Below are 17267 nucleotides of genomic sequence, written 5' to 3' on the forward strand. Positions count from 1 at the left end.
AATTCTGAGATACCCTTTGAAGGATACGCTTACTGTTGCCTTTTTAGTAAGCAGTCTCTATGTATTTAAAAATTAGATGGCCTGTATTAGCTTTAATTCTAGCACGTGCAGAGCCTGGTGTCACTGCTGTATAAAGGCAAAGCGGTTTCCTTTCTATGAATGCAGAAGGCTTGTAGCCTCACACGGTATTTAGTCCTAGTGCAGCTGTGTGGCAAGGAGGAGCAATGGTCGCCGTCACAACTGGCGCGCTGCGGCTGCTGGTGAGCCCGTTTCTGCGGAGCGGGCTGTGTCCGTTCCGTCCCCCATGGCGATGCGCAGCGCCGGGGCTGCGGCCGCGGGGAGGAGACGGTCCAGCCGGCAGCGGGCACCTCACCCTGCCCGCATCGACAGAAACCCTCGTTCTCTATGTTACGTCCTGGCCGCGCAGTAGGTGGTAACGGGTTTTGGCCGGCGCAGGCCTTCGCGGTGTGCGCGGCTGGGGACGGCCGGAGCTCGCCGTGCCTTCTTCCCGTTAACGGCCGGGCGGCAGACGGCGTGCCTCGCTCTCCGTCTCGCCGGCCGCGGGCCCCGCCCGCCGCGCTCGGCTGCTGGAGGGCGCCCGGCCCCTGCGGACGGCGGTGGGGCGCGGGCAGCTGGGGTGCTGCCGGGTGTCGGTGGCGGTGCCGGTCCCCTCCGCCGCGGGCGGGGCGGGGTGGCAGCTGTTCCCCCGCGGATGGGAGGGGGAAAGGGCGGGCGCATCCTCCGGGTCGCGCCGCCCCATTGGCTGCGCCGAGCGGCACGTGACCGGCGGGGCAGTAGTGGCCGCGGCGCTGGCGCAGCCGGTGGGCGCGGGCGGGGCCGGGCCGGGCCGGGCGCTGGCGGCGGGATGGAGGCGCGGCGGCCGCGGCCATGGGGTGAGTGCGGCGGCGGCGGCGGCTCCCCGGGGCTGCCCCGTACCCGAGCGGCGGGCGAGGTGGGGCGGCTCACTGCGGCTGTGACAGGGAGGCGGCAGCGCCGCCGGTGCGGGAGAAGAAAGCGGCTTTTGTGGCTAAAAAAGAAAAAAACGGGTCTGCCGGCGCGGAGGGGAGGAAAACCCCGCGCTTGCGGAGACGGGCGCGGCGGAGAGCCCCAGCGGGCGGGACCGGACCCCAGCCCGCCCCGCTGGCGAGGGGCACAAAGCCTCCGCGGAGCCCGGTGGCGGCCGTGCGGGAGGAGGTGCCCGCCGGTGGCACCGGCCCGGCTTTGTTAGTGACGGGGTGGGGGGGGGGGGGGGCGGCGGTGCCGCCGCTGCCGCAGCGCGTCCCCTCGCCGGCAAGGGCGAGCGGCGGGGAGACGGGAGGGAGGAGGGAAGGGAGGCCGGGCGGCGGCGAGCCGGGCCGGGAGCGCCTTCGGTGCGCCCGGGGATCCGCTGACTTCTCACAAATTTATTTAACATCACAAAGAGATGCTCGGGTCCGCGACTTAACCTGAATGCTGTGGGAAATCTTAATAAATTATGTATGAAGCAGTGGGTCCTTTCTTCCCCTTTGTCAGATACGCAGCTTTTATTCTAGTAATTAGGTCATTGCCAGCAGAACGCTCCTTGATTTTGCAAAAACGTGTAGCGATTTTTGGAAGACAACGTATGCTGCCAAATTATTTCATCCTATTCGTTGTTTGGGTCAAGATTTGAAATTCTTCCCGTTGACTTACATGGAGGACCCTGGCTATGACCTGTAAGGAGCATTTTTCATTTGATAGGATTTTCTGCAAGGGATCAGTGCAGCCCGGTTTTGACTTGATTTGGGTAGTCATACGCTGAAAGATGCCTTTTAAAGGCGTAGCAAGAAACACAGCTTCTTAGTTTGCATGGAAACTCTTTTCAGTAAATTACTGTGCATATATGAATAATACAGTACAGATCAATTTCAGTTTTTAGATACCTCCCCCCTCTGCTGTTCGTTCTGTCGAAAGAGCTCCTTAGCGTTCTTTCTACTCTCTTTTTACTATTTAGTTATTTTTTCTGTTACTTCTAATGCAGTTAATAGATTTGTGAATATTTTTGCCAAAATTACAGTTCTTTGAAAATACACATAAACATATGTACTGAAAGTAGGTTCCCGAAACCAGACTCTTCTGTATATTTAAGGAGACTTGAAGTAACTGGTAAAATATTTTTTCCCTTTCTCAGTCCTGTTAAATAACAATAGTGCACAAAAAAGGTTTGATGAAGACAGGTCTAACTCGCTGAGTTTAAATTTCTGCTCTATAGTAAATAAGTCTTTAAAACATTTTCTATATGTACTGTTATTTTTAGAATCAGAGATTTCCTGTCTGTCAGTAAGAGAGGCTTTAGATGATGTTACATTTTAAAAGATCAGTTGAAGACTTACCATTTGGAATAATCGGTTTCAAAAGGTAAATTGGTGACACTAGATGTTTCTCCTCTAATTTTTTGAATGTTCATTACAGTTACTTAAATGTTAGAAGATACAATAGATGCAGAGGTGCTTTCACCACTTTTCTGAAAGGGAGGGTGACAAAAGCACAGTATTAATTATGATGATTATTATAGTGGTGCTTCTTCCTGTACCTTTTTAAGTCTTAATAAGAAACAGTATTGTTTTGTGTAACAAGCCAAGTAGTTCCTGTAAGAAACTGTAGTCACACTCTTAAAAATGGCAGCTTGAATAAAAGATCACTTTAAAATAGAAATTATTTATGAGTGCAGAATTTCCTAAACATCGTCCCTCAAATGCTACCATGATACTTGCCAAAACGTTTGTACAGAATATTTGGTTATGATAAATGTTCTGATACATGTTGTCATAGTGCACTGTTAGTATATCATCAGCATGGCATAATACAGCATAATTTGCAAATGCATATGGCTGAAATTGGTTCCTTTGGTCTCTAAATTCTTATGTTGGATATCAGTATGTGTCTTAATTCAGTTGGTTATATGTTTATGTTGAAACATGATTAATTATCTTTTCATCAATGTAATGAAATCCTGTTTAAAATAGGCTATACTACTAATGATACACTGTGACCCTAAGTTATTTTCAGTGAAGACCAAGTCTCCGTTGGTGGTTTTCCAAAAATTGTGCAGGACCTATGTGAACAGATGCTGCAAGACAAATGGTCTTCTGTTCCCTACAAGTGCTGAAACGAGTCCTGAAGATGACTCTGATAGGTCACCCAATATGGAGAAATATTTCTTTATTATAAAATAATATTTTGTCCTCTTTTTTTTACATTAAAGCTGATTTATTTCGTGTTAAGGGTTTGGGGTTTAATTTGTTCAGTTATAATAGGAAAATGAAGACCTGTCTCAGACTTCTTGATACCTTAAACTTCCTAGAACTGAATCCTTAAAAGATTATGAGGAATATGCAAGTAAACAGGAGCAAGTCATATGCAGTGAGGGCATACACAATTAGCCGTGAATAGCAAAGATGATCATCATGAAGAATGAGTGTTCAGGCTGGTGAATCATCCCTGGTCCAATATAAGTTATGATTCAAATGATGTCTGGGCTGCTTTGTGTTCAATATAGTATTTAAATGCAAATCATGTTTCGTATTTTCACAGTCGTATTCTGAATGCAGCATGACTAACCAGCTGAGGAACTTCCCAATCCAGAATTATAATGGAAGAAGTGGGGCTTTTTTCTTGGCAGTGTAATAAAAGCTGAACTTGACTGTTCATAGCCTGAAATACACGATTTGTGGATTTCACTATTTTTTTATATTAATAGGAATGAGTTTGGATTGTTAACATTCTGTACTAAAATCCTAAACATGGGGTCATTTCTGTTTCTCACACACACACTTGACCCCCATCATATGAGACCTGTAATGAGGAAGGTGAGCCAGGAGTTCAGACCATCATCTTCGCTTTCCTCTCCTCTGGTCTTTTAAGGAATGCGGAGAACATGGGTCGCTTGTTATTTTGAACCTTCATCAACCAAATTATGTTTTGGTTAGGAACAACAGATGATGCTTCTGCTTATGTTTGGTGAGTACAGGCCAAATAATGAATTTAAGGAAGTATCCCAAAATATAACAATGGATTGAAAGCTCCTGCCAAGTTATGAATTCATTTATGAAAGAACAAAACCAAAAAACCTCTCTACCCTACCCCACCCCCAGTCAAAAGGATTTACAAAGGTCAGGTATAGTAACACTTCAACGTTTTAGTCAACTGTCCACAAAGATAACCTTCATGCAGAAGTGGATAGAAAAACTAAGAAGAAAATCCTCTCGATGCAGCTGAGGTTTAGAGAAAATTGTGTGGTCTCCTTTTAAACTAACCATTTCACACTTTGTATTAGGATAACTGATAGCAGTAATGGCTTTTCATCTGGCCCTTGTTTTTCTACACAGCTGAAAAACCCAGGAATTCAGAGGGTACCTAATCTAGAGATTATAATTTGATATAATTTATTGACAATTTTTTTCAATGTCTGCTTTTGCAAATTTATTAAAAGGAGTAGTGTTATATAACTTGCAGTTCACTTTCTGATGTCAAAGCCCTTGTTGCTAAAACAAGCTGATGAAGAGCAGTTTTGTGATGGCTGTTCTCTACTCCTTCCTGCATCTCTCTGATGACCTTAGCATGCTAATGCAGACCAAATGAGAACACGAACAGAAGGTACCAGATCTGCTGTTCCACTCACAGGCAATCCTCATTCTATACTGAGCATTTTCTTAATTGTCTTTAACCACAACCAAAGCTTTACAGCATTTTCAAACTCCTCATTCTGGTGGTGTGTCCACATAGACCAGATGAGGAAAAACCAAACAGAATAGACTCCCTTCTAGCTGCTACTGACTAGAAGTTTTGGGGTTTGCTCTTAAATGTAGGTAGGCATAGGAGGATTAAGTATGCTGGCAACCAAAGCCATTTTAATAAAGCGTAGGCTTATCACCACGTGGAAATAACATAGTTGTTCAGTGTGATGGTGGAGAAGGCAGAAATACAATTTTTCTGCTCTGTCTGGAAAGAATCAGGATAATGGGCTTTTATGATCTCAGGCCGATGGAGTATTTTTCTGTGAGTAGGAAAGGAGAATATTAAACAATGCCTGTGAAGTATAAATATTTTTAAATCAGCAAGCCTGGAAAGCTTGTCCCAAACTGAAGTGGATAAGACAATCCCATGCCCACTGATACTCATTTTTGGTTAAGTTCTTAAACACAACCCTTAGAGTGCTGAATATTTTGCTGATATTTGCCAAAGGACAAACAGAAGGGTAGTTGCCTGTAAGCCATTCAACCTGAAGACAAGCTTCAAACAAAATAGTGAAAAATATGATACAGGATTCAGTCAACAGAGAAATTGAATTAATGCAAATTGGCATGGTTTGGTATGTTCGAAAGTAGGAATGGCCAAAAAGAACCCTCGCTTTATCCTCTTGAGTGTATTGATAAAAGTAGCTATGAAAATGGTCCATTTAAGGCTGAAGTTAGTAAGTGGGGCTGGCTTACCTTGGAGCAGCTGTGCTGGATTTTTTGCCCCTGTCTGTCAGCCTTGCCCCTCTTTTGGAAATAGCCATGTAACAGCTGCCAAACCATTGTGGTTAATGGCCCGGCACAGTAAGTTAAACCGACACCTATTTCAGATTACCTTGGTAGTCGGGCAGTAATCTGCAGTGGTTTAGGCAGCTGCCACTCGAGCAGCTGAGCCCTTCTCTCTGCCCTGGGTGGGAACCTTGCGGAGATGGGTAGGGCGGACAGCTGGGGCAGGCACCGGGGCACCCCTCCCTGCGCGAGTGCTAAATGCTTCCAAGTCACAACCCTGAGACCTAGTGCTTCAAAAGATCTGTTTTTAAATATATGTAAGCTAAACTAAATGGAAAAACCTTATGACAGTGTGACTGTTTTTTCCGTGAATTCAGTGCAATATGCCCTTGAACAATTCCCCATTAGTCACATGGGAAGGAATGACAAAAATTGACAGAATGGTAAAGAATAATAAGGACAAGATATTGGGCTCAGCACTGAAGAGTTTGGTAACATTTCTGGATGTAGAAAGAAACCAGAGTTGATGGTCCTTTCCAACCTCACTAAATTATAATCTAGGTATTCATGAATAATAGCTTGAATTATTACAAGTTGTTATATTAAGAGGGTAAACTACATTGTGAAAAATCTTCAGTTACAAGAGTGCAGGAACACATCTGCTTACTGCTGGTGGTAGTAGAATGCTAAATTCTGCTTGGTTATTAGAGAGTTGAACATCTGATTTACTACTTTCAACAAAGCTTATCATCCAAAATAAATTAGATTAACAGGGGCCTCAGTTGACGTTGTTTTTTGGATTGGGCCTTATTGCAGAACCTCGTTTTGCCTTATTTCACTGACTTTGATGTCTGCAGTAGCCGTACAACTTATTGCCAACAAAACCCAAAAATGGTGATCACCCTCAGACAGTTAATGTGGGTGACAGAATAATTATTCCATTGAAGATTTCTAAAATTGAAACAAATAGGTTGTAGTTATTGAAAAACATTATCTAGCTTTACATATAGACAGTGCCAGGTCTCTGTCTCTATTGTTGAAAAAACACATGGTAAGCTTTTATATCTTAGGTTATTTGTAGCCTCTGTTCTGAAAAGACTAAGACTAATTTGTTCTACAAAAATTGCTTATTAAAAATAGGATGCTCTGGTAATAATGATAGCTTTTATGGATTAAAAAAATAGTAATGGAAGCCTGAGATACTTTCATAAGGAGAGTTTAATTAATGTATTGCAAATTGTTGGTGTTCTTAAGTAGAACCTCATTAGAGCATGTAGAGTATATATGCTTATTGATTTCAAAGAAAAAGGCCAAACCATAAAAAATCATAAGTTTTCAGAGAATATTGCCATTTTTTCCTTTCTCTTGGGATTTGAGACTAAAAAGAGTGCATCTACATTCCCGATTTCTGGGCAGTTGTTACTGATATAGTTTTGTTAATCTAGAAAAATGCATATCTAAATCTTAACAGTATGTTTGCATAAATTTAGGCTTCTCATTAATTTTGATTTTAGTGTGTGAAAGAGTTATATCCAGCTTGAAATTCTTCTTTGATGTGTATATTCATGCAAAGTGCTGATTCAGTAAAGCATGAAATTTCTTGTCATAATTTCACCTTACTTTGATAGGAGATAGAGAAGAAACCTCTTAATGATGAGAAATATGGGTCAGGGAAGAAGGAGACTTAGCTTTTATGTGCTTCTTACGATGAGAGAATTAAATTTTAAAGTTTCTGTATTCTGGGAGGGTTTATTTCTTGAAGTAAGTCTAGAGAAAGGGGTGTCTCCATTCCTCCCTTTGAATGATGACCACTCTGCAAAGAAGAAACACAGAGTGCAAAAGGGAGCTTGACTGAATCGCTGTAGTGAACTTGGCAAAGCTGGGTTCTGTTGCATGCGTCATGCATTTTCCCTTGGGACAGGTAAAATGTGAAACGAGTATTGGAGGCAGAGTTCTTCCTCTCCACTCCCCCCCACTGTAGTGGTTTCATATGGGGGGACAAGGAAGAAGGGTCACTTATTCTTGATTCAGCTGATTTTGGCCCCAGTAATCTTGCATATGTTTGCATGTGTATGTGCCGTGGTACAGGTTCAGGCTAGTGGGCCACTTGTAAACTTTTCCTTGCTTTCCTTTGGACTGGTTACTTGTTAATTCTGCTGTGAATGAGATGATATGTGGCTGTGAACAGGGTGCAGAGTTTCATTCTTTCCTCAGGAAAAGTGTTTTGACCACTGTGAAATTACAAGAAGAGGATGCATTGGTACGGCCAATTTCTATTGATGCCACCAATTCTGTGTTTAAGAAAATTTTCAGGTAATTTTTTTGTACTCAAATAATTTGGATCATAAGTCCAAGAATTAGTTTTGGGACCTGAACTCTGATCTGATGTATCTAGTTTGAGGCTATTGGTAAAAAACTATTTCCAGAAGAGAGGCAGATTTTAATTTTTAGGGTGTTAGCTCAATATACGTGGAACGGCTTGTGTGTAGCGGAGCCTTGTGATTTCACTCTACAAACTAAGTGCCTGAGAGGTGTTGCAGTGTTCAGCATCAGGAAGCCTAAGCTGCTTTGTGGTCATGCATTACCTGTGTCCGTTTCCCCCATTTTGAAATGAAATAATGGTGTCTTTTGTGAAATGCTTTGGCATTTCGTTATTTCGGGAGAAAAAGATACAAATGTATTGGAGATATGAAAATAAGTACAGCATTCTCCTGTATTGAAGTTTAGGAATACAGGATTGGATTTCTGAACCGCCAAGTCCAGTTCCTTCCTGTGCGGTGAGCTAGGCAAGGATGTTGCTGAATTTACAACTTCTAATGGACGCTGTCAGCCTATGTTGATAAATTACCAAGTTATACCCATTTGTTCTGTGTCAGTATTGTGTTTTAACATAAATATTTTTCTCCTTGAGTGTTTTTCCTTCCCTAATAACTAATTGTGCTGAGGCAGCAAAGGATTGCTTGTTGAGTCTCTTCTCATATGAGAGACCCTCTAGTCCCCTGATCACTTAGCATCTTTCTCTCTGCCCACTTAAATTCACTTTTCTTGCTCATGTCTTTGTAAAATGATAACTCAGGGGATGGTGTTTGCTTTCCTTGTGCCAGTCTCATGTTGGAAGTGCCCGGATGCCCGGCTGGCTTGAGTTGCTTCTCCCCACTCACTGCTTCCAGGTGACGAGGTTTCTACATGAGTGACCTTACCTTGTTATGCTATTTAATTCCACCCTGTTTCTACTGCTCCATTCCTAAGTTCATCAGAGTCCTTCTGTATTACATGTAGTCCTCTGACCTTGTGAAGCCTCTTGAATTCATGGGAGGAAGTTTTGATGCCACTTCTTGTGCCAAGGTCAATAATGAAACATTTAAAAATACCTGTCACAGACTACTTTAGGGGGAACTTTGCTAACAACCAGCCTCCAGCACAACAGTTTGGCTTTCAGCACTTCCCAGTGTCATCTGGTCTTTGAGCTACTCCTTTTACCCATGTACAGTTTTTCTACTGATCTCTGTTAAGACTGTGGCTGTTCTATGTGGCACTGTATCAAACACTTTGGTGCAGTTGGGGTAGGTGATATCCATCATTTCTAAGAAGTACTTTACTGTTCTCCACAAATAAGTATTAGTCCTTCCTTTACAGGCAGGAGAAAGGAGAATTATCTTGGAGGGCCAGGGATGTAGGTATACATCTGCGTTTCCCCCAAGAAGTCCAGATGCCTCAGCCAGCGGGGTGGCAGGCATCGCTAGAAGCAGATGCCCGGTTGCTCGTAGCATATTGACAACATGAGACTGGCTGCCTTCAATCTGGTTTTCAGTGTGGATGTACTGACTGCAGACACACTTTGACCAAACCTCGCCATGCTCCCAACAGATATGATGTAGGCTTTTTTTTTTTTTTCCGCAACCCTGCTAAAAGGTTCTCTTTAAAATTCTGGCTGTATCCTGAGGTGCCGATGTGAATGCCCTGTTAGTGGAGAACAGCTGCCAGTCATTGCTGCGATTCCGGCCAGTGCCTCCGCGGCAGCCTGGCTCCTCCGGATGCCAAACTGGCAGGAGTGAGTTTCTGCCTGTGGTGGTGTCGCTTATTGACCATTTGGGCACCTATTTAACAAAAAAATGAAGGTGTTTGGGATTACCCAGCTTGCGGTAATCAGCTAACTCAAATGTTGTGTTTTTTTTATCTGAAAACCCACAGATCAAAGTTTTGACATTTGAATAAATCAGGAAGTGACTCCTAGTCTGAGGCAGAATGCTGTCTCTTAGTGGTGATGTCCTACTTCCATGTTACGAAAATAAAATACACAAAAGGAAGCTTAGGAACTTAGATCAGGAGAGGGAGAAGACATACCATACCTCCCCTTCAGAAACTGGATCCTTACTCATTTAACATAAGCCCTTAAGCTTATTTTGTATTTAAGATATCAGAGCTATGCAGTTGCTGTCTTTCTACTGTAGCTCCTCCCCTCATTTAGTTTTCTCCATTTCTTTCATTGTTTGTATGCATCTTGTTAATGTGGCTAATTGATTTACATTCCAAATCTGTGACTGACAATTTCTTAGTGTGGACAAAAAATGGAAAAAGTTGATATTTTTTTTTTATCATTACCTGTCCTTTCATACTAATTGCTAATTAAAATAATGGGGTAAAAAGATATTCTAGCTAGAATCAAAATGCATGTCAAATACATGCTACACATCAGTTTCTGTAAATTAGATGTAAATGAGTAAACGTGATATATTTGAATCAAAACAAATAGATTCTACCAATAATACAACACAATACCGATTTATGACAATTAATGTGAAAATGTCTCCACTTAAATCTACCTTTCCTTGTGCTTGTGCAGAATTGTCTATGCAGTGTATGTTCTGAAAAGAAATGGGAACTAAGCAGTTGGTTTTATTAATAAGAATAGAAACTGTTACTTTCTAAAAAAAAAAAAAAGCCCAATACATGAAATGGAACTTTTTAGGTGAAAGAGCCTGATAATAAAAGCACAGAATTCACAGAATAGTGTAATGTTTCAGATTGCCTTCATTTCTCTTAAAATGAGGTCTCCAGTAAAGCATGACCAAATTTTGAAAAAGAAATTTGTTAGGGTGTTTTCTTCAGCTTATTGGTAGCATCATGGAAATCATAATTCCGTAAGTGGCAGGCTTCTTCCTTCTCCTGACTTTGATGATGACAGGTGCTTAGGGCATGAAGATGAGCTGCTTGAAAATGAAATATAACCTAGTTATATCAAATGCACTACAGCTTTTGTTATTGTTCCTATCTTCAATGGTATATATGCTTTATGTTTCCTTGAGTTTAAATTAGAAAGACTAAACACCATTTTCAAAATTTGTATTTGGGAACTAAAAACTTTTTGACTAATTTTGCCTATTTTTTTAGTGGGCTGGATAATTCAATTAAGATTTGTCTGGAAGAGTGAAGTAGATTACATAAGGAATTACACAAGCAGTAAGGTCAAAAGCCTGGTGAGAGGAAACTCAAAAAGTGCTAAATAAGAGCTTTTAATTGTTTCATCTTTTCCAAAGTACTGCAGTAAAGATGTAATGAAATGTTGCATTTTTTTCCTTTGAGTTACAGGCTGCATACTTAGGAAATTCCTGCAATGACATTGGAAGGGTAACTTGTGTGTGTATGAAGTGCTAGGCTTCCTTATATTCTCTTGAATGGCTGATGAATAACAAGTTGATAGGTTCAACTGTAAAGAGCTTCAAACATGGTTAGCCATATTTTAGTTAATTTACACTGTTAGATGAATAACTTTGATGATTTTTGGTTTGGAAAGTGGGAAAACAATTTGAAATTTGTAACTTCAGTTGGAGTATTTGTTTCTTTCTCCTTTGTAATGGCTGAATAATTGTGATGGTGTTCGAGCACTGTTACAATATTACCCAAAATAATATGGGATATCTTGATACCAAGAATAGCTTTTTATCTCTTTATTTTACTGTGCAATATGACCCTTCTTGTGTTGAAATTTTGTAAGTATGTTTGTTTTAATCTTTATGCCTTGGAGGGTATTTTTACAAAAGACTTGATTACTACTGCATTTGATGCTTTTTTTTTCCTCAATATTCCTCAATATTTCCTATTTGCCTTTCATACATCTTTAGTTTGTGCTGTTCCTAGGAATTTTGAACATCTGTGACTATCTTTTGTTTCATAAAATAAGTAGGCAGTCAGCATCTTTTAAATATGGTTGATGGTGCTTGTTGTCTTTCCAAAAATGGTGAAATATGGTCTTTTATCTGCATAGTTTCTCAGTGTTAGAATTGAAATGTGAATAGTAAGGATGCTTTTTTTTGATGGTATGATTTTCTTTCATGTATTTTGGCTCCCCCTAATACCTAATGCAATTGTTAATGGCCTTATTCTGTTTACTTAGTCATGTGTATCAAATGGAAGCCCACTGAAAAAAGTCTTTGAACTGGCATTAGTTCTAGGCATTAATAGTTTGGTTTTATGGATTTAAATTTAATGTTTAAAAAGTTGAATGGTACATGGGAAAGAGAGAGAGAGAATCTTACAGCTAGATAATTTTGGGGTTTTTTTCTAAAATGTTTAATATTTTCTCTTACTTTTTTCAGGGCTGAGGGTAGCCCAGGATGGCTGCAGCTTCATATGATCAGTTGTTAAAGCAAGTTGAGGCATTAAAGATGGAGAACTCCAACCTTCGGCAAGAGCTAGAGGATAACTCAAATCACCTAACAAAACTGGAAACCGAGGCATCTAACATGAAGGTATCGCAAGCTCTGTTCCTGTGTGCATTAGTGTTTCTGTTACTGCCTTTTGTGTCATGGACTGGTAGTTGCTTAACAAGTTTTATGTGTTTTTAGATTCCTACAGAAGTCCTTTTCCAGTCTGTGTAAGGGAAAACTACCAAATCTATTTAGTGAAGACTTTTTTTTTTATTTTTAAATTTGAAAATTGAAATATTTCAAGACAGTTTTTTAGAGGCAGCATTCAGTTTTCATAGCTTCTTTTCTGGTGTGTCATGATAGGGACTACCATTTTAGCACTGCTGTACTTACCAGCAGGAAGACCAATCTGATGACATAGTTTGAAATTCAGCTTTTGAAAACATGGGAGTGACGTGAGGTTTTCAGTGTTTTGAGGTAAGTTTAAAAGTTTTGGGTTTACTACAGTTACAATATTTAACATCCCAAAAGGAAAAGTTAATTTTAAAATAAGACCACAAGTTCTCCAACCTTTCCTGCACTTAATAATCCGCACTTAATAATTTCACCCAGATCTGTCCATCTGCTGTTTTATTGGCTAGGTGTAGGCCTTCAAAGCTACCTATCCAAGAGGAAACACCAGGCTTAGCTGGAATTTAGATGGATTTTGATCAGTAGGAAGGTACATATACAGATGCATTCCCGTGATTCATGACACTGAACAAGACAGAATTTTGCAAGCGTTATAGCAGTATTAATGTAGTGCTGTTTCTAGGCTGACAAATCCTGCTGCTTTTTGCTAACAGCAAAATCGGACTGCTTTTGGTACCTCAGATAACGTGGCTCAGAAATTGTTGGTATCTCTGTATATACTCCTATATAGGGTAGGCATATTCAAAAAACTAAACAATATTTGTTTGTCCATCTCCTTGCTTTCTAATCTTCATATCACAGACATGCTGTTCCTTTCTAACTAACGTTTATTTTTTTCAAATACTGTAATCTCATGAAATAGCAATTAAAAAACACTTTGAAGTGAACTTTCTTTTCCTTCAGCATGTGACCTGTATATTCACTATAAGAAGAAAAATTACCTTGTGTCCTGAAGCACTGTCACTAGTTACAAGACTTGAAAGAAGCACAAATTTTTTAGATACATTTAATCCTTGTATTGCAATGGAAAATAAAAATGGCTCTGCAACCTACATTGAAATGAACTTACAGTCCTTTACACCAGCTATTTGAAACAGTGTTGGCATTAGCTGCTGTGGAAAAAAAAGTGTGTTTGCTCAGTTATATATCTGAAAGCTAGTTGTGTTATTTATATTGTTTTTTCTTAAGGTAATATAACAAATTTGTCAGTAACTCCCCTTTCCTTCCTGTCATTACAGTCTAAAATAAGGGAGGGAAGAATAGGAGAGATGATCTTCCTCATAATTTGAAAAGGAAAGACTGAAAATGTCTTTTTTCCCTTTTTTGTCCCTATACAGTTTTTTCCTTTTTTTCTTTTTTTTTTCTTTTTTTTTTCTTTTTTTTTCTTTTTTTCTTCTTTTTTCTTCTTTTTTTCTTCTTTTTTTCTTCTTTTTTTCTTCTTTTTTTCTTCTTTTTTTCTTCTTTTTTTCTTCTTTTTTTCTTCTTTTTTTCTTCTTTTTTTCTTCTTTTTTTCTTCTTTTTTTCTTCTTTTTTTCTTCTTTTTCTGGCATTTGTGCAAATAATTAAATTTCCACTGACCTAGAGACAGACCAGCTGTATAAGCTGGTCTCTAGGGCATTAATTTGGGATGTGGAACAGCTTTCTATCCTTACTTCAAACCTGGCAGACCACCAAACAGAAAGTGGCTATATTGCACTCCACGGAGGAGTGCTTATGAGCGTATTCAGAGTAGATGCTGCGTTTTTTTCTCTCCTGAAATGCCATTCTAGATCTAAGGGATTTATCCTATAAAACCCTCCAACTCAAGTATCAAACTAAGTATGTTTCTTTTCATTTTGGGAGATGGGCGGAGAGGAGATTGTCCGGATGAATTTGATATTTTTTTTATCCTATATTCTATGAAGAAACGGTAACCAACTGTGTTCCTCAGGAGTGCTTACTCCTGCACCTGAACCAAGAAGCTGTTTCTTTCCCTTGTTTGTTTCAGATGTGTTTGGAAATGGTCAAAACTTAGCTTTGACTTGTCTTTAACCTGAAGGATGGTATGGGAATGATCTTGGAGTCTGATTGGAGTCTGTGGGTGAAGTTTGATGGGGGGACCACTGCAGGATTCTCTTTAGTCAGGAGATAATTTTAGTTTTGCAAGCTTTTGGAGAAAGTGTGTCGTAGCTTTGTTCCACTGAAAGAAATTGCATGGTTTGTATTGTTCCAGTGTCATAATTAGGGATAATTACAGGAAAAGTAATTAAAAGAACCAGAGCAGGGAGACTGAAAGCCCTTTGGCTACCAAATAAGCAGTTAAAACTCCATGTATTTTGGAAGAATGATCCTTTGGGAGTGTGTAAGTGTCACAGAGCCCTAGCAGCCCATCACACCAAATCAAATCCCAAATATTAGTGGGAAAAGCGGAGTGGCAGTGGGAAAAATAAGCTGTGGTTCTGTGGCGAACATCCCTATTCTTGCACCATGAATTTTGATCTGTGGGCTAATGCAGAAACATCTCGCAGTGACTCTTTGGTCTGTTAATATGTTTGCTTGTATCTCCTCTTTTGCCTTACATTCTTTAATCAGTTGTGAAAGGCAATAGGAGGAGCATTTTAAAGACAATAGTGTATTTTTAAATAAATTTATTTTGGAAGAAGTAGTGTTAAAATGTTGTGTAAGTGTGCCTCATATTTGCAATCACTCCATTTCAGAAATGTAAGGTAATCATACTGGAATTAAAAGCTTAACATGAGCTCATCTTGCACATGTATTTATTATAAACTACTACTGACCTATATAAGAACAATGTCTGAATGCTTCATGGTTAAAGCTAAATTTCATATTTAAAAGTGAAAACTGTCCATTTGCTGACTGGAAAACAACATAATGGGTAAACAAAGATAAATGTGATAACAGGGGTGCCAAAATGATTAGTAAAACAGTGTCTACTTTGTTTTTTAATTTGTGTTGTCCTAGGGATTAGCTGTTCAAACAAAAGAAATCCCTCAGAGTATTATGACTAACTTGGGAAATTCAGTTGTTACTGTTGGCTTACTGTCAGATGAAATACAGCAGTTTGGTATGATAAAATGTTCTCTCTAAGACAACAAATATCCTGTTTGATGGTCAATGAAATAATTATGTTGGCCCATAAATGAAGAAAAACTATTTCATTGTCTAGATGTAGATAGTAAAAGTAACCGCATCAAGCACAGGCTATGGACAGATTTAGAAAAAAATGAACATAGTCTTATTTGAATTCAGAGCCTGTAAAATTCCTGAAGAGACAAAAATCAGTCCAACATCAGCTGTACTACTTTGTGTAGTCTGATCTTTTTGTCACACTCTCTTGCCTGGTTCTTGTTTACAAGACAAGTATTTTTCTGTTGAGCATGGCTTTTTTCTTTTTTCTTTGTCATAGCTAATTCATGTCAGCATTTCTCCCCATATAAAATCTGGGGGAGAAATAGGTATATGTAACTTAACTTCAAGTCCTCAAGAGGTAGCAAAAGAATAGCATCATGCTTGATTTTCACACTTGCTCTTTGAGTGCTTGGATTTTACAGTAAATGAGTAATGTGCCTTATCTTGTGGAAGAAAGCCATCTTTATTATATGTGATGCTCTGTAGGCGTATCGTTTGCTCTTTCATCTTTATGTAGTACACTTAAAATTACACTCTAGATATGATTTTCCAGCTTATTTAATGTCCTTTCTGTTGTGTTCACATGTATCAATAATAAAATAGGAAGACTGCCAGTAGAACTGATGCAGATTCATTAATTTTTTTGAGAAATGCTGTAACCAGCTAAATATACATTGTAAAGAAACAAGGCAATGGTTAAACTCTTGCTCTCAGAAAATCACGAGCTGCTTATTCTTGAGGCTTTTTACAGGTTTTTGTTTTGTGGAGGGTGGCTTTTTGGCAAATCATTGTCCTCATATAAAGGTTTTAATTTTAATAATTTTCTGTGGCTTTTTTTGGTTGTCATTTTTTTTAAGGAATTGAGGTTTAAAAGATGAAGTCCTAGAGAGCTAGTTACTATAATGTCCAGTGCAGATCCAAAGAGTGGTTTATTTTTGACATGGATGCTGTTTGTGGGTTTCTTCCACTAATTAGGTAATAAACTTTGTGGTGCTATTATGTTAGATTAGAATGGATTTTGGCTAAATAAAGAAGTGCTAAGATATTTTGAGGATTTTTATTTTGAGTGTGTTGATACAATGTTAAGATAATTAAATATGGTTGCAAAAGAAATTTTAAGCCTATAGTATATAATATTCCAGATTTACTGCAGTGTTGTGCATACTTTGTGAGGTTGATTAATTGGTACTCAAATTAGCAGAATTAAAGGTAAAAAGTGTGCTAAAGAAGATGCAATGATGACTGGTTTTCATCTTGTTTCTGTCATGATGGATTTGTGAAAATATGAGAAGCTTATATCTTACTAGGACTGAGTGTGATTTTATAATTAAATATGATTATGTTGCATTTTATATTATCTGTAAATATGACTTCCTATAATATCTTTCTATGACTATTTAAAGGGGTGAATATACAATCCTTAGCAGGAATAGCAGGCTTACTAGCAAGCTAGCGACTTAACAGTTACAGTAGCTCATTTGTCTCATTAAAAGAGGGAATATGAAAAATGTACTGCTTCCAGCTTGGACTTTGCTAGCATACATTTGTTTATAAAAACAGAAGATTGATGTTCAGAATGTTCCAGGAACTAACAGGCTTGCAAAGTTTTGATGCTCTGTTACACTTTTTGGACATGAACTCTTTGTTGACCTTGTGTGGAAGTAGCATTTTGTGATCTATAAGCCGTAAGAGTTAGAAATAAAATATCATACAGTGCTGATTCTTTACATCAGGTATACCAGTGCTGAATTACATCCCTTTTTTATAAGTTTACACTTGTAGCAACATAAGATTTCAGATACTATTGGTATTCTTT

General features: G+C 39.3%; 1 protein-coding gene across 1 annotated transcript in view; it reads left to right on the forward strand.

Moving 5' to 3' along the window:
• APC (APC regulator of WNT signaling pathway) overlaps positions 1-17267 on the forward strand; it is a 93182-nt gene that overhangs the window by 19726 nt on the left and 56189 nt on the right. Inside the window, exon 2 of the mRNA XM_074166773.1 lies at positions 12080-12232. Within this exon, the coding sequence (XP_074022874.1) occupies positions 12098-12232 (135 nt within the window). The 5' untranslated portion in view covers positions 12080-12097. The remainder of the gene's footprint in view (positions 1-12079; positions 12233-17267) is intronic.

The sequence above is a fragment of the Numenius arquata genome, chromosome Z, assembly GCF_964106895.1.
Source record: "Numenius arquata chromosome Z, bNumArq3.hap1.1, whole genome shotgun sequence".
Lineage (NCBI taxonomy): Eukaryota > Metazoa > Chordata > Aves > Charadriiformes > Scolopacidae > Numenius > Numenius arquata.